Consider the following 22,873-nt stretch of genomic DNA (forward strand, 5'->3'; position numbering starts at 1 on the left):
GGAATAGGGACCTACTGGAGGTTATTGAATTGGGGAGTGACATTACAAGGTCAGCCCTGTGCTTTAGGAAGATCCCCTTGATAATTGAGTGGAGAATGAACTGGAGTAGAGAGAGACTTGAGGCAGGGAGATGAACCAGATGACAACAGTCTAGGAGGGAAGGGATGAAGGCCTGCATCAAGATGGCGGCAGTGTCAGAGGGGAGAAGGGGGCTTCTAGGAGAGATCAGTTAGTCAATTCAACAAGTATTTACTAAGTTTTTACAGTGTGACAGGAACTATGCTAAGCACTGAGAATACAAATATGAGGAGAAAGGCAGACCCTATCCTCGAGGAGCTTACATTCTAATGGGGAAAGTCAAGGCATAAAGGGAAGCTGAAAACTGGAACGGGACAGAGAGAGAAGAGCTACCCAGCTTGGAGGCCTCTTAGGGAAAGTCCGGAGTGCAATGTGGAGAGGAATGGATACAACAGTTTGGCTATGGCAGGATGGGAGGCTGAGATAGAAGAGTTGGGGAGTAGGGGCAAGTAGGTGGCATAGTGGATAGAGCACTAGCCCTAAAGTCGGGAGGACCTGAGTTCAAATCCAGCCTGAGACCAAACACTGGATACTTACTAGCTGTGTGACCCTGGGCAAGTCACTTAACCCCAATTGCCTAAAAAGAAGAAGAAGAAGAAGAAGAGTTGGGGAGTACAAGCCTTGCCTTCACCCATAATGGCTGTGGGCCTCTTGACAAGTCTTCTTAACAAGTCACTTGACCTCGTACAACTTTCTTATACTATGAATTGCGGAACAGTGGTTGAGCTGCATTGATAGCGGGAGGTTCTTCTTTGGAGAACCTCCTCCCCTAATTAAATCATCATGCTTTTTTTTTCCTTCACTTCTTCCTTTTCCTTCCATCATCTCTCCACCTCCCCCTAAATCCTTCTAGATTGAATGGTCTGGGGAGAACGGGAATCAATTTAAAATCTTCAGATTCATGAAGTGGTCTTAAACACATGGCAGCATTGACTGAGAGACCCAAAGCTCTTAAACCTGAAGCAGAGGGAGTGCCAAGGCAGCATTTCAGGGCTTTTATTTCATTTACACCATCAACAAAGAACAGAGGCCTAGGAGGAAAATCCCTCTGCCCAGTTCTGCCCAGAGTTAACTTCAATCCCAACCCACCCTACAGAACACAGCCATTCCAGTCTTAAGTAGGGATGACTGGTTAATGCCACAAGAAGGTTTCTAAGTTCAGAGCTCAGTGTATACACTAATAATTTGATTTCTAAACAGTGGAAGCTGCTTGTGGAGACCACCCGTGTTTCCACAGAAAAACTGTCTGCTTGCCTGATTGGTTCTGAAGTGAAGGTTCTCTTAGCTGAGTTTCACCCCTTGGTTTGTTTCCCCTGCCTGAGAAAGCAGACCAAAATGAAATAAATGTGGATGTCAGGGGCAGTTTAAGAAATTGTTATATAGTGTAGCCTCTTCATGATCTTCAGTGGAAACTGAGTTCACTGATTGTGGTCCAATTGTGGCTAAATGGGCACCATCAGTGACTTACCAACTAATGATGCTGTAAACCAAAGACCCTGTTCAGGGCATTTACAGAGCTAACTAATGGTAACCTGTCACTGTATACTGAATTCCACCAAGATCAGTTAAGAATTAAAGATGATTTGCCTACTTAAAAGCTTGTATGCCACCAGTTTGTTTCAAGATGACAGAATGAACCACCATTTGAACCTCGAAGTGTATCTAGGTGTCATTAATATAGAAATCAAGCAATCAACAAGTATTTCTTGAGCACCTACTTTAAGAATAATAATAATTGACATGTATTTATTATTTTAAAGTTTGCAGAATGCACTTATGTATTTTATCCGGGCTCTGTCACCTACAACCTCTATACTTAATCTCTCTAGGCCTCAGTTTCTTCATTTGTAAGAATGATGGTTCTATGATCTCATTTGAGCCTCACATGAACTCTATAATTAGATACTGCAAGTGTTGTTTAACTCTTGATGTTCAGATGAGGAAACCAAGGCTTAGAGGGATTATTAAATGATTTGCCCATGATTATAACTAGGCAGAGGCAGGATTGACCTAAGTCTTCCTAACTCCAAGTCCATCACTTTATTTCACCATGTGCCTATGTGCCCAGCACTGCACCCAGCGGCATCTAGGGATACCCAGTAAGTACTACGCATGATTTCTACTCTCAAAGGAATTATCATTTGGTTGGAGAAGATTAAAACATTTGGTTAGAGAATAATAGAATTTTAAATTCTGTGGTATTGGCCCTCAGTAGAAGGGAGACAGGTCAGAGTATGTTGGTGAAGGTGGAGAGAAGACACAAACTGGCCTTGAAGAATGGATAGATTTTAGATACATGGAAGCAAAGTACCAGACACTACTGGTAGGTGAAAGATGTTTGGGAGAGGAGATGCAGACAGTAGGAGCAAAGGGCACAGAGAGAAGGAATGAGTGTGTGTGTGTGTGTGTGTGTGTGTGTGTGTGTGTGTGTGTTGTATGTGTGCATATTGGGTTGGAAAAGCACCTGACTCTGGCATCCCAGAGTGGTGCTGTAGAAAGAGCAGTCACTATGGAGTTAGAGAACTCAGGGTTCAAATCCTGAATTTAAGAAAATCATTTGAGATCCTTCACCATCCAATCTGGTTCTGAGCAACCTTCCAGTTTTATTTCCCTTTGTTCATTGTCACATGTGCCACACTTCAGCTGCTTCTTGATCTTGTCCTTCATGTTTCCCTCCTCTTTGCATTTGAATAGGCTCCACCATCCCCAGAATGCACTGTCTTCCTTTGTTGAAATCCTTTCTTTAAGGCCCAGCCCAGGTCCATCTTTCCACCATGAAGTCTTTCCTCATCCCTCCAGCTTAGACCAATTTCTCCTTTCCTATATTTTTATAGCTCTTCCTTTAGAACTCTCCTTTGCCTTTATCACATTTTATCTTGTTATCATACTTTTTTTGTGTATATCATATAACCTTTATTCTGCAGGGTGCCTGAAATGTGCAGTTGTAAGCTAAATCTTAAGGTTGCACTAAGACTTTTAGGTTACTCTGTATTCTAAGCAACTTGAAGGGAGGGATAATGTTGTTTTACACATTTGTATCCCCAGTGCCTAGATTAGTAGCTATGTGACCCTGGGTAAGTCACTTAACCCTGTTTGCCTCAGTATCCTCATCTGTAAAATGAGCTGGAGAAGGAAATGGCAAACCACTCCAGTATCTTTGCCAACCCCCCCCCCAAAAAGGACAGATTCCCAGTGCCTAACAATGTAATAGAAAGTTGATTAGAGAGCACCTTAAAGGCTCTCCTACAAGGAGTCCCCAATACATATATCAAAATCTTAAAGGAATTTTTTAAAGACATAACAGATATAACTTTGATGACCTATGATTACTGATGTCCAATGAGACATACAGCAGGTAGACATATATACTTGCCAGAGGTATTGGCTGCTGCCATGGAGCAGGTTCAGGGTTTCCCCATAGATAGTGAGGTCCTTTAGATATTTCTGTTTTCACATGACATTATACTGATTGTACAAAGTCCCAAGAAATTGCAAAGCCTCCTAAAGAGAGCAATGAACAGTCAAAAGTATTTGGCTTAACTATCTCTAAGAACCAAATGGATGAATAGTGCCTATTGTTTTGTATGGATAACCCATAAAGCTTATTATCTCTGTGGACAATGAGCTATGCCCAAAATTGAATATAAACAGGAGTGTGAATTGGCTTTTAGCCAAGAATTTGCAGAGATCTTTTAAGGTCCTCAAGCTTCTCTCCAAAAAAGGGCCTATATTTTTAACACTAATATTCTTCTCATGATGTTGTACACCTGCAGGTCATAATATGTTCCAATTTCTGGAGAGCTGAAGTTGAGGCTCACCCAACGGGCAGTGTCAACAGACTGTGATGAAAGGTACAAGCCACTGCATGTTGAAAATGAAGAGTCATTAAGTGGTATGGGGTAAAGGATGCCATTTATAGAAGTGGATGATGAGAAGAAAGGATGAAAAGGGTACATCATAAGAGGGCATGGAAAGCTCACATGCCCTATTGATAAATCACCTGCCCTCAAGAGAGCTTGAGGAAGAGCCCCATCACTTTGAGTGGACCCTTTGTGGCATATTTATAGGTAAACTTTCCAGGATGGCAAGAACAGGGTAGAGAGTACCCAAATTGATGAGATTACAGGTCTGAAGAACATCCTTATTCTCCTTATAGCATGTAGAGGAAGAAAAAAATATTGCATCCAGCTAAAAATGCATGTATGGTGAAATGTAGAGTAACATATTTGGAGTCAATAGATGGGGTTTCAGCATTGACTCTCACCTCTGTAAGCCTCAGTTTCTTTACCTGCATCTTGGACTAGATGACCCCCAGGGGCCCTTTCAGTTCTAAATCTATGACTCTAAGAACCACAAATCTCCCACTTTTCCAGCTTTAAATCTTAGCATTCCATGAAATGACTTCTTCATTGGACACACAAATAAGAACAATTTAAGTAACAATTTTATTCACAAATAAAAAAAGCATCACACAACTATTTATACAAGAAAACTATAACTTATGGAATTTAAAAAATGTCTCGTATGCAAAAAAAAAAGCAATGATGCAAACTAAATTCATTCAAGCTGACACCCTCAAAGTGGCAATGGATGTTTTCTACTGGCACAGCCCACAGTGCTTGACCTAAACAACATAAACAATAGCAGTTCAAAGTAGAAAAATCTATTTTTAAAAAATATGTACAATTTACATTAAGGGAGGAGGGGAAAATCCTGTGCTTTAATTCAGTAATCTCAATAGACACTTCATTCTTTGAATGAATTTCATACATAAGAATGTTCAGGGGTATACTAGTAAATGTTTAACAACCAGCTCTCCAAAACAAAAAAAGTATGCATGACACACTTTTAAATTTAATCTGCATTGTCAACATTTTCCCCGTCACTTTATTAAGTCTAGACGATCAACAAAACAATAAATCAAGTCCTGAATTGTAGCATTTACTGATTTCTAAGGTGTAAATGCTCACACTGAAAATTTAATAATCAGCTCTTGAGAACTGGTTCAAATTGGCTCCAGCACACCCCCAATGCCATTGAACCAAAATGATCACACTGACTGTAAACTCCACCAGGCTACGTGCTTTAACTCATGAATTATCTGATTTCGTTGCACACATACCCTGAAAGGTCAATCTGTTGACCGCTATGCAACATTCCAAAAATATCTTTAGGAATCTGAAGTGTGTACTGCATTTCTCTAAAATATTAACCAAGCTTAAAAGAGTCAGCAGAACATTATCGTTTGCCTCTCCAGCGGGTGGTAATGAAATGGCCTTGCAACTCTGAGCATTTCTCTACTGATCAGATATGACGTTTTGAGAGCCAAGGCCAAAAATCTCATTCATAATCATTGAGTGTTCTCTTTTAGGCATCTGTCTTTGAAGTTAGTAAGAGTTCTTTATGTGATAAAAAAAAAACTGAGATCACACAAGGGTGATTTAAAAAAAGCAAACCATTCCATTGCTCTTTTGTCATAACAAAAGTAGCAAGGTGTAGGGAGAAAAATACTGGATGGGGAGACAGAAGACCTGGACCCTGCTCTTGCCTATGTCACTAGCTAGCCATGTGACCTTGGGCAAGTTATTTAAAGTCACTGGGCCTCAGTTTCCTCAACTGTATAATGAGGAGGTTGGATCAAGATGATTTCTAAGGTTCTTTCTATCTCTAAATCTCTGAGTAGACGGAAAACAATTGGAATCAATTACATATATGTCTGAGTTACAGTAAATCGTTCAAATTGATGCTCCTTACTATACTTTCTTGGAGAAATTTTCTCTGTTGACCTAAATGCAGTATGACTGACTTGTGGTGAGATACTGGCTACATTTTCAAAAGTATTTTTAAAGAATCTGTGGAAATTGTCCATGAAAGAGGTTTTCCTGAAAATGATTTTCATAAAGGTCAAAGGTGTTTACATGAGTAAAATGAGCTTAGATTTTTGACCCAATGATGAATTTCATAATACCCCCCCCCATCTATCGTTCCTTTAACGCAAAAACCAGGTTTCTTCTTATGGCTGTGCTAATAGCATTCCTGTTAGCTCTTGGTTAGCAAAGTGTCTTGCACAATAATGCATACTGGAGTTTCTTTTTAGTGGGTATAATGTTTTTCTTAATACTGCAATGTACACGATTGCTCTTGTACTTAACTAATAGTAGTGTTAATACTCTAAAAAAAATTCAATTCTGTTTGTCCACATGGTAGACATGGAAGATTATAGACTATGAGAAACCACGTAATTTCCTTTTTCAGCTGGAAGGAAGTGAGGTAATAAGATGGGAGAAAAAACAAGACAAGCTAACAAAGATGTACCTCAACCACACACTGACCGGAGAGAGGCAAGGCTATATGGAAGAGGACAAATTATGTTTTCCACTGTTATCAAACCACAATGTACAAAAATAAGCGGGCAAAATCCACTTGAAAAGCTGGACTTAAACAAGACTGGGGGAAAAAATGAACATTAGCTTTAAACCTTAAGTACATAAATGGACTGGAAAAAAAAGACAATGCTGATGAGATAAAAATCAAAGTTTGAAAAGTGCAAATGTGGCCAAGAGTTAACAAGAGGAATTGGTTAAAAGACACAGGAAAAACCTGATTGTGTTGGCTCTAGCAGTAAGAAGGGGAGCCCTTTTTAAACTTTTCCTCAGCCACAGGAAAAGGGAATAGACTGCCCAAACGTACCAGGCACATCTCTTTTTTCACCCCACCAGGGTTATTTTTTCTTCTTTCTAGCAAATCACTTCAGGGTATCCAGTGCACAAATCCAGAGGTGATAGGGGATGGAGTGAGTGCTTTTATGATTCTCCTATGCTCCTACAGGCAGTTAGTAATTCTGATGGGGGCAGGGAGAGGCTTCGGTACCATAACATAGTGGCACTAGTTAAGGACCCCCTTCTAATGTAACTACATACTACCAGCCTCAAATACTCTTCTGGTTTTGATGTACTGTGGAGTTTTGTCAAAGGCTACTAACAAATTCTACACTCTAATGGTGGATGAATCTGCTATGTTACAGCTTATTAAGCCTTCCATACAAAAGGCACTACTTTAATAAAAGCTCTTTATCCTAGAAATACTGGTTAACTATGATGTAGACATTTCTGAGCATTGGAAGCTCAACCTTGGAAACAGATGTAACAATAAAAAGCTTCCTCATCAATACATACATTTGCGCATTGTCCGTTGTACATAAAGATGATCCACTGCTGGTAATGTGTGTGCATTGTTACTTTTTTTTGGCAGTAATGGTGCTAGATGACACTGAGCCATCCACTCTCTTGTGCACTCTCCATTATGACCAAGAGCATACATCTGTCAGATTCCTGGTTACCACTGGGGATGCAGTCTGTGTATAGTTCTTCTTTATATGAGAAGCTAACCAGCCTGGGTAGAGATTACCCCAAACCTCTGGCCTCATTAATACTCTAATCACCTGGGCTCAGGAGCCTAAACTATCAAAAAAGGGCCTTTGAACAAGCAGAAGAACTTACTTTTGAGTTCCTTCTACATCAAAACCAAACAATCTAAGCTGATGTCTAGTATGATGCCATTTACTCCATTTGTTTTTGAAAACAAAACGTGAACTCCACAAATGCCCCATCTCTTCAGTCTCATGCAGCTGTTTGGTGGAGGAATACAGGTCCTAACTCAATTCTGCTTCCAGTTACATGGATATAATCTCTTTATCTTCAAGCTCAATCCTTTAGTCCTTTCAGTCACACATGTAGCATGGAAACTGCTTATTTGGAAGAGATGCAAAGTATCATGAATCTGCCTTTAGTCTTTTCTCGAGTTATGCCCTGGGGTTTCAGCTCCCAGCTGGTCTGGCTCAGGCACAATTGGCTGAAAGACTTGAAACGTAGCCAGTTCAATTCAGCTTTCTCAAAAACCATCCAAGGTCCAGATGGGGTTCGGTTCCCCAGTATTAGCAGAGTGGCATTAGGGTTATGTACACTTCCATTCCTGGTAGAAAAGAGTCCTTTAGGCTTCCTGAAACCACGACAGAAGGGGGAAAAAAAAGTTTGTTAAATGCACACTAAAGGAAACACAGACTTAGGAAGAGCAATTTCATTTTCAAATATCCCTTTTTGCTAACGTTCTGTGCTGGTGTCATACTATATGAACAAAAGGACCATTGCTAGTTCTCTGAGGTTGGATGATAGAGCTTCAAACACTGAAGCTGTTCCCATAGAAGTCTGGGAATGAAGTGAACATTTTCAGAGCTCCTGAAGCACATCTAATATTTGCAAACTCTAACTATTACTTCATACACAGTGAGAGACGGGTGTGGATTTTCTCTCCCCCTCCAAACAAACGACATGAGCAGTATTCCATAAACTCATAGACTCTAGTCTAATTGTCTGGTCAAGGTGAGAGAAACATTAATAATAATAATAATGATATTTATGCAGCGCTTTAAGATTTGCAAAGTGCTTTACAAATATCTAATTTTATCTTCACAACAACACTGGGAAGGAGGTGCCATTATTATCCCCATTTTAAAGCTGAGGATGCTGAAGTAGGCAGAGATGAAGAGACTTGTCTACTGTCATCTGAGGCAGAATTTGCCCTCGGGACTCCCTGATTTGAGGTCTAGTGCTCTAACCTAGACTCCTTAACCCACTTCTATTATGCCACCTCGTTGCTAACATTGCAAATAGGGGGTATCATTCCCGTATGGTAGACCCTTAAAGTATAAATAGGTTGTATTGGAAGGAAGGAGGGTTATACATTGCTTATTCTCCATAGAAATAGAAAGGAGTCCATATGCAATGCCTTTGATTGAATTGCTGGAAGATACTGTCATCAATTAAGCAACAGGAGAAAGTTTGCAGATAGCTGGGGGAGAGGGAGCATGAAACCTTTTTTTTCCCAAATGTCTCATGGGAATGTGCACAATCAGCCTCTGACAGATCTTCCTAGCCGGAAGGAACCTCTGACCCCCTGAGGGCAGTTTGAGGAATTGGACTTGAGGCGGAAAGAAAGCATTATGTTTGGCCCTCTCAAAATAGGACATTGACTCCCGGAAATCACAAAGCAAGGGTACTTTAGGCCAAAAGGAAGAACATGCAAAAAAATATAATAAGCTGAATTAAATATAGTAAAACCACATTAGTTCAGATACTGCTAATGTAGAATGTAGGATGATTCAGACAAGACCTAGGCTGAAAATGACCTTTTCTACAATCTATAAAGAGATCTGCTGAGCAAAATATTACTGTAAACAAGAATGAAAGGGAAATAGAAATTGGTGTTTTCAAAGTACTGGTGGTTATCCTGAAATAGTTTTTCTTAAGTAGTTAAAGTTATTGACAGGGTAATTATAAGCCAGTTTTATCTGCTTATTAAGGTAAATCCTTAGAGGTATAAACTAGCAACACTGGTAGATTAAGTTACCATGTGGACATGAATTAATAAAAATAATAGTGAGCATTTATATAAGGCTATAAGGTTGGCAACTGTCTTTAAAAGTATCATTTCACTGTGTCCCCACAAGAACCCTAGGGAGTAGGTGCTATAGTTATGCCCATTTTACAGATGAGGAAACTGAGAGTAAGAAGAGAAAGTAATTTGCCCAGAGTTACACAACTAGTAAGTGTCTGAGGCAGGATTTGAATTTAGGCCTTCCTGACTCTAGGTCCAGGGCTCTATCCACTCCACCAAAATACTGGGAGGAAAAGGTGAAATACTTTCTATAATTCTGATTTTTAATTCATATGAATTAATAAACTTGATAACCAAGTCAACAACCCTGATTTTCTCTGAAATTAGCCCAGATCAGTGAGATTTTACATCATTAATATTTTCAAAAGATCTACTTTCATTGGTGGGAGTGGGGAGCACTCCATGCACTGACACAGATGGTGACCCCTCCACACTTTATCAGATGATTTGCTAGGGCCAAAAGATGAATCCCCTGATGGTGATGAGCCTCTGGGCACTCAGCTGGCCTGCTCCTGAGGGGGCCAATCTGCTAGCAGATCTCTTCCACCCAAGGCCTTTTCTGTTTGGTAAGACTTGCCAAGGCTTGTACTCTCTCCGCCAATGGCCTTTCAGATCTCAGGGTCACCTTTCACTCCAGGATGAGGCCCTGGAGAAAGAGCTTAGAGAAGGAAATTTACTCTGCAATCAAATTCAGCCTCCCGTAATTTGGATTTTAAAGAACTTAACCTGGGCTTGACTCAAGTACACTAATATAAAGAGAAAATAATTTGCTAAATATATTAACCACAGTAAGCAAGATTCCAAGGGATATGCCAAGCCCGTTTAAGGGAAAGATATTTAAGAACTTTATTATATTGTTTGACTGCTAATGGGTTCTATTTTTTAAAAATTAATTTATTTTTAGTTTTCAACATTCACTTCCACATGATTTTGAAGTTTTAATTTTCTCACCCTCCCCAAGACAGTGTGCAGTCTGATACAGGCTCTACACATACATTCATATTAAATATATTTTTAATGGCTACCATTAAATTCAAATGAAGTGTGGGTTTTTCTGGTCATTAAGGCAAACTCATTATGTTTGCCATAATCCCATTGCCATAGATTAGTGATGTTTGACCTGACCATATTCTTTATTGGTTTCTTCAAAAGCAAATGTATGATTTTCTAAGGCCTCTGAATCAAACTGAAAAAAAAATGCAAAAAATGCAGCTCTTCCTTATTGTGCCCTCTATTGGTACCTTCCTTCCTATTAGCCATCCATGCATCTCCTCAATCATTCAACAAGCATTTACTAGTCAATCAACAAATATTAAGAAGAAGTTTCTATTTGTAAGGCACTACATAAGTAAACCTTAAGGGAATAGATGGGCCTGGAACAATATCGAGAAGATCAACAGACTAAGACCTTCTTGGAGAACAAATATTCTGGCAGAGCTTTCTTTACCAGGTAACATGCTGCAGTAGGATTGAATGCCAAACTTTGGATTGGTAAGACCTGGGTTGGAATTACACAGTCACTTAAAAACTCTCTGTGACTCAGTTCCCTCATCTATAAAATGAAGGAATTGGACAAGATGACTTGAGGCCTCTTCTAGTTTTCAGTCTATGATCTTAAAATATTTACAAATTATATGTAAAAGGCTTTTCATTAATAATACATATTACCTGACTCTAACATAATATTTATACACAAGATACAATGTTATCATTATAATCACGTCTGTTAGTATTGCAAGTTTTGTCTTCTTGTACTAATTCCTGGAAGCAGCTAGCACAGAGAACTAGATCTGGAAACAGGAAGACGTAAGTTCAAATCCGGCCCAGTGACCCTGGGCAAGCCACTTAACCTCTGTCTGCCTCAATTTCCTCAAATGTAAAATGGGGATAATAACAGCAAGCATCTACCTCAAAGAACTATTGTGAGGATGAAATAAGATACTATTTGTAAAGTGATTAGCATGGTGGCTGGCACATAGTAGACATTTAATAAATGCTTTTTTCCTTCCTTCCTTCCTTCCTTCCTTCCTTCCTTCCTTCCTTCCTTCCTCTCAGGTTTTGATAATTTTCTTATTTGAGTAGGGGTAAATTAAAACAAAAAACACTGCCCCATTAATTGCACAGTCTAAGGGTAATTTTATAAATTCAAACCTTAACGGGGGGCAGCTAGGTGGTGCAGGGAATAGAGCACCAGCCCTGGAGTCAGGAGTACCTGAGTTCAAATGTGACCTCAGACACATGATACTCACCAGCTGTGTGACCCTGGGCAAGTCACTTAACCCTGACTGCCTTGCAAAAAAAAAACACAAAGAAATACCCTTAACAATCGCAAAGCCATGACAACAATTCTTTCATACCACCACCAGGAAAATAACATGAAAGAAAAATAAGACAAGAAGCTCAAAGAGGTAGGACTTTTCACTGAAATATTTCTTTCCTGGAACTCTTATAGAATTAAGTTGAGGTTAGAACATGGAGAATCCCCACAAATATTACATCAAAATATTTGACAAAAGGCCACAAAATAGTTGATAACTAATAATTTCATATACTGTCAATACACTAGATTAAAAAAAAAAAGCTCTGCTTAAGAGTTCTGTTGGTAGCATATACTTGTTCCTAATTATTCCGTCTCTCCCACAACAATAGTTGACAGCAAGGGGAATAACCAAAACCTGTCAATGGAAGAATCACAGACTGATAGAACTTAGTGCTGGAAGGGACTTTAGAAAACATCTAAGTGAAACCCTTTATCGGATAGGTGAAGGAACAGAGGCCCAATGACTTGCTTAATGCCAAACAATCGATTGGTTAAAAAGAAATCACTAATGGAGATTCAATATATTTTAATATACTTTAAATAGCTGAAAATTCAGTCCATGGAAATTGATAGAGATACAAATAGAACTGTAGCATTTAGAGAGGTAGGGGATGTTAAAGACCTTCTGTCTATCCCAGTCTTCTCATTTTATAAAGGAAGAAATTGAGGCTAATGACTTGCCCAAGGTCATACAGATAGTAAACAAAATAGCCAGAATTCAAACATAGGTATTTTGATTTTAAGTCCTCCTGATATTCCAATATAGTATATTTATTATTCAAATTTAATTTTCAGGGTATCATGATTCAGTATAAAAAGCCTGAGAAAATAGTTCTTCAGCCTAACTAACATATGCCACCAGGGGTCCTATTTTCTCTCTAAAAAATGTGTGTTAGATAGGATGCTGACCGCCCTTTTTGATCATTATGCGCTACCCGTCATCACTAGCTGGATTCTCTCAAAGCACACATTTGGTGAATACAGGGAAGTCATTATATGAACAGGCTCAAGTAGCCACTGGGCGTAACTCAGAGAAGGTAGGATGAACTCACTTTCTGGCCCCACTCCCTTCTCTGCTTCCCAGCTGGGGAAAGGGCACATATGTTCTCTTCTGCCATGTGTTGACCATTCAAAGACAAAAGTCCATACTCTTTCCCACCCAGAAAAGGAACACACACACACACACACACACACACACACACACACACACACACACGTTATTCTAATTCATAAACTATTTTCATTCAGCAAACATTTGTTAAATGCCTTAAAAATTAAAGGCTTTAGATCAAGAAGAGGTGTTAAGGGATCATCTAGATCGGTTTACTTTTCAATATTTGTGCAGGGCCCAAAGGGCTTTAACTATAGTTATGTCATTGGAGTCTCCCCCAAACCCCCACGAAGTATGTCATGGAACTGTTATCTCCATTTTATAGCAAGGAAACTAAGGCCCAGAGAGTTAAAGTGACTTGCCCAAGGCCACAGAGCTGCTCACAAGAGGAGCTGGGACTCAATCTCAAGCCTTCTGGACTCTAGTCCCAAAGTGCTCTGTCCCCATTCTACCTCAAAATACTGGATAACACATTAGCCTCTTAGTACAACCAGAACCCTATCTATGACCAGTACAGGATTTTCTAGTTCAAAACAGAATTTTAGCAATGAAGGGCTGATCACTGAGGTTATGGAATATGTTATGAATTTTTGTAAACAGGAATTTAATATATTCAGAACCCTTCCAGAAGCCAATTCCCATTATTCCTTTTATTTTATTTTATTTTATTTTTTTTGTGAAGCAACTGAGGTTAAGTGACTTGCCCAGAGTCACACAGCTAGTGAGTGTTATATGTCTGAGGCTGGATTTAAACTCAGGTCCTCTTGGCTCCAGGGCCGGTGCTCTATCCACTGCACCGCTTAGCTGCTTTTAAAAACCGAAATAGAATATTAAATTTCTCATCAAGTGTACTCTAAGATCTGGGTAAACCCCATTTCCCAATTACCAACCCAGAACCAGTGTTTTCATTTCAAGGTCGATCTATGACATGCAGATGCTAAGTAAACACTGACATTAATCATCTTTTCTTACCTGGAGGGAAGGTTGGGGGACCATATTCATGGTATCCTCATTCTGTTGCTCCAGTTGGTTTCTAAAAGATAAAGTCTCCTGAGTTAGTGATGGGTCTGTTGGTATGTTTTGTTGAGACCATTCAGTAGTTTCTGCCAAGTTTTCAGAATGAGATTGAAGTGGAGTCACTGTACCAACCAGGTCCTGGCTACTGTTTGAATCCAAAGTGGCTGAGTTTTCGGCTTCCAGGTTGAGTGAATTTCTCTCTCCTCCATTCAGTTCCAAGTAAGATTCAGAGAAAGAGAGTGTGTCACTGCAAATGGGATTCTGCATGAGTGGCCAGGCATCTGAGAGCTCACCGCAGGTAGAGTGGGAAATGGAACCAAAGAATGTTGGAAGCATTTCCCCCACTGAACTTGCATTCCTGAGAGGGCAACAAAGCAAAAGTAAAATTAAATTTAAAAAAGAGTATCGGTAAAAGCTGAAGGGAGAAAACTTATAAAAGACTGATGTCTGGAGACATTAAAACAATGATTACCAAACTCTTAGAAGGTCTCTGAATCGCAATGTTATACTTCCTGCTATCCTAATTTACTTACCTCACTAATTTAAGCTAAAATAGTTCATTTGCTTTTAAATGGATCAGTCACCTGATCAGTGGAGAAACAAACATCTTTGAAATGCCTATTATGTGCAAGAGCCTGTGCTAGGACCTGAGGATACAAAGACAAAAGTGAAAAAGTCCCTGCCTTCAAGGTGCTTACATTCTATTGCATATCTATAAGACTACCCAAACCAGACAGTCAACTGAAAAATCCATCTCCAATAAAATCATATTTGTACTTGATTCAAAGTCTTGCATAGGGATTAAGTATATTCAGTTGGTAGAAATAATAAAAATACAGCAGAAACAGTACAAGTGGAGGGTAAACTAGAAAGAAGGCTGGATTGTAAAGCAGCTATAAGTGAATTTGCCTAATTTGGGGGCGTTTCACAGAAAGGTAATCAGAAGACATGACTTCTCTTCTTAAATTCAGCATTTGGAGACAGAGAGGTCTATTTTGGCATTGGTAAGTCAATCAATTCATTGCTTGTCCTTTGAGACGTGAAATGTCATGAATGTCTAAACTTACCTTTCGTGAAGGGTGCTCCTGGAGTGGAGAGCACAGCCCCGAGTGCCATGATCCATGCTACAGGTCTCATCACAGCACAAGGAAGGAATCAAGTGGACTGGCCCTATGAAGAATACAAGGGTTTTTAAAATGGGGTTATGACTAATGTAGAAATATGTTTAATATGATTGTACATGTATAGCCTATATCAGATTGCTTGCCATCTTGAGGAGAGGGGGAGGGAAGGGAGAAAAGAATTAGGAACTCAAAATCTTATAAAAGTATATGTTGAAAACTCAAATAAATAAAATTTTAAAATGAAATAAAATAAAATAGGGTCACAAGATTCCTTCACGTAACTCCCATTGCAACATCACTCAGTTCAACAATTCAACATGCATTTCTTAGGGCACTGGGGTTACAATAGCAAAACCCACATAGTCTCTGCCCTCAGGAAGTATGAAGGGGATTCACCACGTACACAAGAAAGTAAATACAAAGGATATACAGCATAATACAATTTCAAGGAGAGAGGGCTAATAATTGAGAGCATCAAGAAAGGAAGCAATGGATCGTATGTGGTAGAAGATTAGAAGGGAGTGCATTCCAGATATGGGAACCCCGTATATAAAGACATTATCACAAGAGATGAACTGTCATGTGTGGAAAATAACCTTGCTCTTCTTAAAAATTTGGTTTTATTTCTTCCAGATTTTTTCCTCCTCCCCACCGTCATTTCGAAATGTAAGTGCATCCTTGTGTCTAGGTGGCAGCCAAATTCGACTCCTCTCCACTCACAAGATGCCACCTCTTATTTCCCAGCCTTTGCACAGGCTGGCTACCATGTTTGAAATGTGCTTCCCTTGCCTTTGTTTCTTAGAACTCCTGGCTCCCTTGCAGGAATTGTTTAAGGGCCACTCAGTTTCCCAGATTTTTCCTGATTCTCTTGCAATTAATTGAACATGCATTTCCCCAATGAAACATAAATCCCTTGAGGGTTGGGACTGTCTTGCCTTTGCATTGGTATCCGCAACACCTAGCACAAAGCTTGATACATAGCAGGCCCTTAATAAATGCTTCTTGGTTTACTGACTTATTTGGTTCTTACAGTAATTTTTGTCTTCTTTAAAATAACTTGAATCATTGAGAATCAAATGCAAACTTGTGCACCCTACTAAGGTTGCCACTCACCAGTTCTTCACCTCCTTAGTCCATAAATCAGAGCATTCAGAATAGGCAGCAGTTCTTAAAACTTTTTGGTCCCAGCAGCCCTTTGTACTCTTAAAAATGATTGGGGACCCCTAAAAGAGCTTTTGTTTATGTGAGTTGTAACTATGTTTACTCTACTAGAAATTAAAATATCTTAGTATTGCTATGAAAATAGTTTTGACCTTGGAAACTCCCTTGATAAGAATCTTAGAGATGCTCAAGGGTCTCCAGACTATACTTGGTGAGCCACTGGATAGAATAGGGACTTAACCTGTAATTTCATCATTATAGGGAATTTCCAGGTAAAGAAACTTCCTTTATTAATACATGCTAGTACCTTCTCTTCACTTACAGTCTTGGAGAGTTGCCTAGGATGCTAAAATATCTGACTGCTTAGGGTCTCACAGTGATCATGTATTGAAGGTGGGACTTGAACCCAGGTTTTCCTGATTTTGAGGCCATCTCCCTATCCACCTTGCCTTTCTGCCTCCACCTAGAGTGGTCACCTGCTCATATAATGTAGTGGCACTGATATCATGCCATTCCTGAGTCCACCTGCCACTCATTCACATATTCGGTCATCATATAAAAATGACTGAGCATATGCTCACTGCTATACCAGACACTACAGAGTATACAAAGACAAACAAAATTCCTAGCTTTATATGCAGCATACATTTAATAAACTCATTGTCTTGGACTGAAGATAAATGTATTTAATTTCCATTTGTGAGCAGATGCATTACCTTCTTGCAGGAATAAATTAAAATATTTAGGAAAAGATATTTTCTCACATTTTCAGCTTTATGCATATAATTTTGTTGTACACAAGTATATTCTGTAAACTTTGTTCTCTCATGAATTTCAAACAGATCTTTTAATTCTGTGCTTCACATTCTGAATCCTAGATGGGAGCCCATAAGAAGACTTTCTACTTGTTTCTCTGACGGGAGCAAAACTCAGTCTTCTGTAAAAACTCAAGATTTTGGAACCACCAGCCCCTTGGGTGATTCCCTCGTCATGTTAATATGATTTTGGAGAACTATATCTTTTCTCTAGGCTTCTTCTGGTTGTGTCACTTAGTATTACTGATGGTTACCACTGATATGGTGATGAAAACTCTTGGGAGAAAACATTTTTGTGTGGACATTTCTAAAAATCATTTGGTTTCTTCAAAGTTTTCCAGGATGAAGTCTCATGTACACAATTCCTGGGTTCAAGGCCAACAGATCTCACACATCAATTTAACTGTCAACGATTGAACTCTCAGAACTGCTTTATAGGAAAGGCAGGAAACCAACACTTGTCTAAACAGGCAGGGTGTCAGGTTGTTTAAATGAAAGCTCCGTTGACCCCAAGCAATGAAGAGGAACTCGCCCAGACATTCTAGGATTTTAATGAGGTGACAATTTTCTTTTAACACTTAGAATGAGAACCAAACTGTCAGAGAGAAAGGGGGGATAATATGACAATACCATTTTTAACTAGGAGTTAAAGCAGAGCATCTCAATTCCTAGGTATGTGTGCCTGATTCTTTCTGTTCCCACTTCCTTTCAGTTATTCTTATTCCTCTAATATGCTCGTAATGAGGCCTTACTTACCACAAGTCTGTGCTGAATCTTGATGGCATTGACAACAAGTTCTGTGAGGATATTCATTAAGCTGAGGTCTGTCAAAACATGACAGCTCTGACCCATTGTACTGGATATCCTGTGATCTCATAGACCCTGTTGGGAAAGAGGGAAGAAGAAGAATGCATCAAGCTAACTCTTTGTTTTTGCACTTTCCTTTATTAAGCACAAATTAACATGAGAATGTGGAAAATTCCAAACTAACCTTTTCTAGTTTTTTTTAAGATGAGACATCTAGCATTTTCAATTCCTGGTAGGTTTAATCTTAAAATGAGATCATTAAACATGGAAAACCATTCGTCAAAAAATCTACAAAAGTGGTAGGACTCTCAGGTTACAAAGAATTTCAATGTGCATTTTTATCTAGTGGCATTAAGATGTTTCATACTTGTCAACATTTCTATAAAAATGCCATTCATTCTGTACCTCCTCCTTCTCCCTGTCCTCGGGCCTCCCTGAGACTAAAAGACTATAGGGTTTATTTTCATTAATCTCCGATTACTTTAACAGTTCGCTGGTTCTCATTTTAGGCAGGTTTCCTGTCAAGCCCTTTAATGGCCCTGGTGATAATTCACTTCTCCAGTTTCTTACTTAGAAACAGAAATAGTTAGAGACTTACAGCGTGGCTTCTTTTCCATGAACTGCCTCTTACAGTAGATGACACAAAGGATGAGCAGGGCCAACAGAACGGTGGCAAGTGCACTACAGATCACAGCTGCCAGAGCCGTGTCTCTTGGACTGGAAGTGGTGGATGGGATCTTCACAAGGTTTACTTTAGTTGTACCTGAAACAGAGGGGAAAGACTGTCAGTATTAATATTATAACAAGTAGAACAAAGCTGCTGACTCTATGGTGAATAATCATACTGCCGATCCTTGCCATGGTCAGACCACATTTGGAACACTGGGTTCAGTTATGGGTGCCACATTTGAGGAGCTGGAGCACAATCAGATGGAAAGAGACCAAGAATGGCAAATGGCCTCAGGATAATGCCATCTGAGGATTGGTTGAAGGAAATGGAGATGCTTAGCTTGGAGAAGACTTAGGGAAGGGCATAATAATGTGTTGTTGGGAGCCAAAAGATCTCAGTTCTAACCCCAGCTTGTCCTTTGCTAACTATGTGACCTTGAACAAGTCATTTGACTTCTCTAGCCTTTACTTTCTTCATCTATAAAATGGGTATGCTGCATAAGAAAACTCTTTAAGTTCTCTTTAGCTCTGTTCTTATTGTCCTAATTATAGGAAGGGCTACTATGTAGAAGGGCCTTCTCTGAAGTACCTTCTAACTCTGAGAGTATGTGATTCTGAAATTAACCCATTGTAAGCAATGTATGAATAAAAAGGAAGACTACATATTTCCAAGTGTACATCATACACAATAAGGTTAAAAAGGAGCAGAAAAATCCCTACTGTCATAATTTTGCAGGTTATGCTGAGAGAAACACACATTTTAAAACTAGGAAATAATTATTGGATCATTCTTGATTAAATATGGCATCTGAATGACTCAGATATCCTAACTGCTACATTGGTCAGTTACAGGTATGTCTTGACTTGCTAAATTTTGGAAAAAAGACTGTCGTAGCATAGAATGGTCACCATAATAAAACCCAAGTAAGCAACATTATTAAGTAAAAGAAACTGTTTCTAGTTCAGCTAAGGAACGTCTGTATTCCTCCTTTGCCTCTGCCACATTCTATTTTGTATTATATTTATTCCTGGATGTCATTCCTCTGCCTCATTATGAGAATGGATTGTAAGCTCCTAGAGGATTTACAATGTATTTGACACCAAAACTATCCTGAACATAATTTTACATCGCTTGCTGAGTGAACTTTGGCTGAGCATGTGAAGGAAGGAAAGGAGTATTTAAAAGAAGGAAACAAGCACCTACTATGTGCCAGTCACTGTGCTAAATGCTTTACATTATTATCTCATTTAATCCTCACAACAACCCTGGAGGTAGGTGCTACTGTTACCTTCATTTTAGATATGAGGAAACTGAGGCAGAGATTAAATGACTAGCCCAGGATCATACAGCTAGAAATTGTCCAAAGCTAAATTTGAACTCAGGTCTTCCTGACTGTAGATCCAGTGCTCTATTTATTGTACCACCCAGGCACTTCTAGCAACTGTCACAGTCAATACACTGTAGAGGTGTTTAACAGAGAATTCCTAAGAATTCTGTAACATGGAATTTGCTGTCACTTTCAATTCCTTAGATACTCTTCCATTCATCTGCAATGATCAAATCATAGATTTTTTTAAAAGGCTCTGAAGAGATCACTTTCTTTAATGCTTTATAAATTCATCTACTTCAATTTCCTCATTTTCCACCAATATTAATTAATGATGGAAATATATTAGGCTTCTTCACCTTTGAAATGTATTTAAACCAAGAAATTAAATCTGTTATTTAAGCTGGGCAAATGCTCTGTTTTTCTCACCCCCATTATGCAGAGAATCTCAAAATGTTATAGCTACAAAGAAGACTTAGTCCAGCCCTTTCATTTACAGAAGAGGAACCAAGGAGTTAGATGATTTTGCCGGTGAGTTGTTTTACTTGTATCTGACTCTTTGTGAACCCATTTGGGGTTTTCTTAGCAAAAATACTAGAGTGATTTGCCATTTCCTTCTCAAGTTCATTTTACAGATGAGGAAACTGAGGTAAACAAGGTTAAGCCAGGGTCACACAGCTAGAAAATGTCTGAGGCTACACTTGAGCTCAGGTGTCCTGATTGCAAGCCCAACACTTTATCCACTGTGCCACCTAAAGTCATATCAAGCTAGTAGAAGAGCTTATACTAGGGCCCAGTCCTCTTGATTCTTGGCCTAGTATTCTACATAACATTGGGCTAATTCTACAGATGAAACACAAGAGACAAGGCTGTTTCATTAGTTTAAACCTGATAAGATCAATAAATCAACAAGCATCTACTTGCACCTACAATTAAGCTCCTACTATGTGCCAGGCACTATACTAAAGGCTAGGGGAATACAAATAGAAAGAATGAAAAAACCCTATTCACTTGCAGCTTATATTATCATGGAAGAAACAAGTATCAGAGTAAATCTAGATATTAATAGGGTCTGAACCGGTGATTTCACTGGGGAATGTCATAACCTAATCTGTGACGTATAGTTTTAGTTGCATAGAACTCAGAGATTGTGACTTACCAACCCAGTGTCAGCATATGTCCAAGACAGGACTGGACCTCAACTTTCCCTGGCCCTGAGACCAAGTCTCCATCCACTATACCACAGTGTCCCTGGTATGTAAGTATATACAGAATAAATATAAAGGAAATAAATGCGAAGATAATTTGGGAGGAACAGTACTAGCACTAGGGATTAAGAAAGCCTTCACGAAGAAGGTTGTATTTGAGTTACATCTTGATGAAACAAAGAGATTCTGTGACTCAAAAGTGAGAAGCAAGTTTATTCTAGGCATGGGAAATGGCCAATGCAAAGCTCTAGAGTTGGGAGCTGGAGTGTCATATATGAAGTAAACAAAGAAAATATGGGAGACGGTTACGTGGCTGGATGGTAGAATATGGTAGAAGGGTAATGTACAGTGACAATGAAAAGACAGGTTGGGGCCAGGTTGTGAAGGGTTTTTAAGACCAAACAGAAGAGTTTACATTTTATCCTGGAGGATTTAGGGAGCAACTGATGGCAATGGAGTAGGGAAGTCACACGGCCAGATACAAATCTTAAGGAAAAATGCTTTGGCCTCAGTGTGAGGGATGGACTGGGGGAGGGAGTAGTTTGGGGCAGGGAGACCCATTGGAAGGCTGTTGCAATAGTCCTGGTGAGAGATGATAGGGCTAAAAGAAGGCAGTAGCTGTGAAAAGAGAGAAGGTGTCATATTAGAAATGCTGTAGAGGTAGGAACAGCGAGATTTGGTGTTTAGATATGTGGCATTAAGGACAGTGGGGATCAAGATCAAGAAAAATGCCTATTAGACTGGAAGGATGGCTTCATCTTCGAGCAAAGTAGGAACATTTGGAAGAGGGAAAGGTTTGGGGCAGGGGAACAGATAGTAAGTTATGTTTTGGACATACATACTGAGCAATTGATAATGTGAGACTGAAGCTCAAAGGAAGGGATTGGGGCTAGATACACAGATTTGTAAGTTATATAAATAGAGATGAAAATTAAGCCCACAGAAGCCAATGAGGTAACAAAGAGCCTGAGGAACTTGACATTTTAGAACCTGAATGCTCATTTCCCAAGATCTGATGTCTCTTACTGTGGTAGAAAGGAATTGTATTGACAATAATTCCTAGAATAATCTGGACAAATCTGGCTTGGGTATCCAGTAACACTGCTAACAAGTATTTTAAACAACATTTATTTGCAAGTTTGCTGGGTATTTACAAGAGCATTTTATCACTTAAAACCCTGTGGAGATAACATCATCAATAAAAAATCTTATTAAAACGCTTATCTTTGTATGGTGTAAATTAAGCAGGCGTTGTCCTTGACCTCTCAGAGATAGAAATCTATGATGGCTTACGTCAATGTGGACAAATGAATAAAAAGATATGTAGACATTGTGGCTGCTGCACAAACATGGAAAAAAGAAATAACCAAAATTTACATACAATTAAAGCAAATTATGTTATGGGGTTGAAAGTGAATGGGGAAATGTCCAAACGAAGGGGCAGCTGGGTGGCTCAGTGGATAGAGCACTGGCCCTGGATTCAGGAGGATCCTGAGTTCAAATCCGGCCTCAGACACATAATACTTATTAGCTGTGTGACTCTGGGCAAGTCACTTAACCCCATTGCCTAGCCAAACATAAAAAAAGAAAAAAAAGAAATGTCCAAATGACACAAATGGTGCTGGTAGAGTTCACCCAACTCTCATTTCTGTTGAATGAAAGTAAATTCTACTCCAAATTAACTACCTTTAACTAGCTATCTTACCCAAGAAAATATAACATCTTAGAAATAGCTGGTTTGGGGGAATATAACGGGACATTTTTGATATTGTTAGTTGCCAA

At 39.2% G+C, this 22,873-nt stretch overlaps 1 protein-coding gene across 2 annotated transcripts in view; it reads right to left on the bottom strand.

Annotated features, from left to right (window-relative positions):
• Positions 1-4,500: 4,500 nt before the first annotated feature.
• TNFRSF19 (TNF receptor superfamily member 19) overlaps positions 4,501-22,873 on the bottom strand; it is a 91,582-nt gene continuing 73,209 nt past the window's right edge. For both annotated transcript variants that reach the window (XM_020997201.2, XM_020997202.2), the window contains exons 6-10: positions 18,485-18,649; positions 17,836-17,961; positions 15,047-15,149; positions 13,935-14,337; positions 4,501-8,076 (exon numbers count right to left, since the gene is read on the bottom strand). In XM_020997201.2, coding sequence (XP_020852860.1) covers positions 8,068-8,076; positions 13,935-14,337; positions 15,047-15,149; positions 17,836-17,961; positions 18,485-18,649 — 806 coding nt within the window. In that variant the 3' untranslated portion in view covers positions 4,501-8,067. The remainder of the gene's footprint in view (positions 8,077-13,934; positions 14,338-15,046; positions 15,150-17,835; positions 17,962-18,484; positions 18,650-22,873) is intronic.

This window comes from Phascolarctos cinereus, unplaced genomic scaffold (assembly GCF_003287225.1).
Source record: "Phascolarctos cinereus isolate Bilbo 61053 unplaced genomic scaffold, phaCin_HiC Scaffold_726;HRSCAF=1367, whole genome shotgun sequence".
In the NCBI taxonomy this organism is placed as follows: domain Eukaryota; kingdom Metazoa; phylum Chordata; class Mammalia; order Diprotodontia; family Phascolarctidae; genus Phascolarctos; species Phascolarctos cinereus.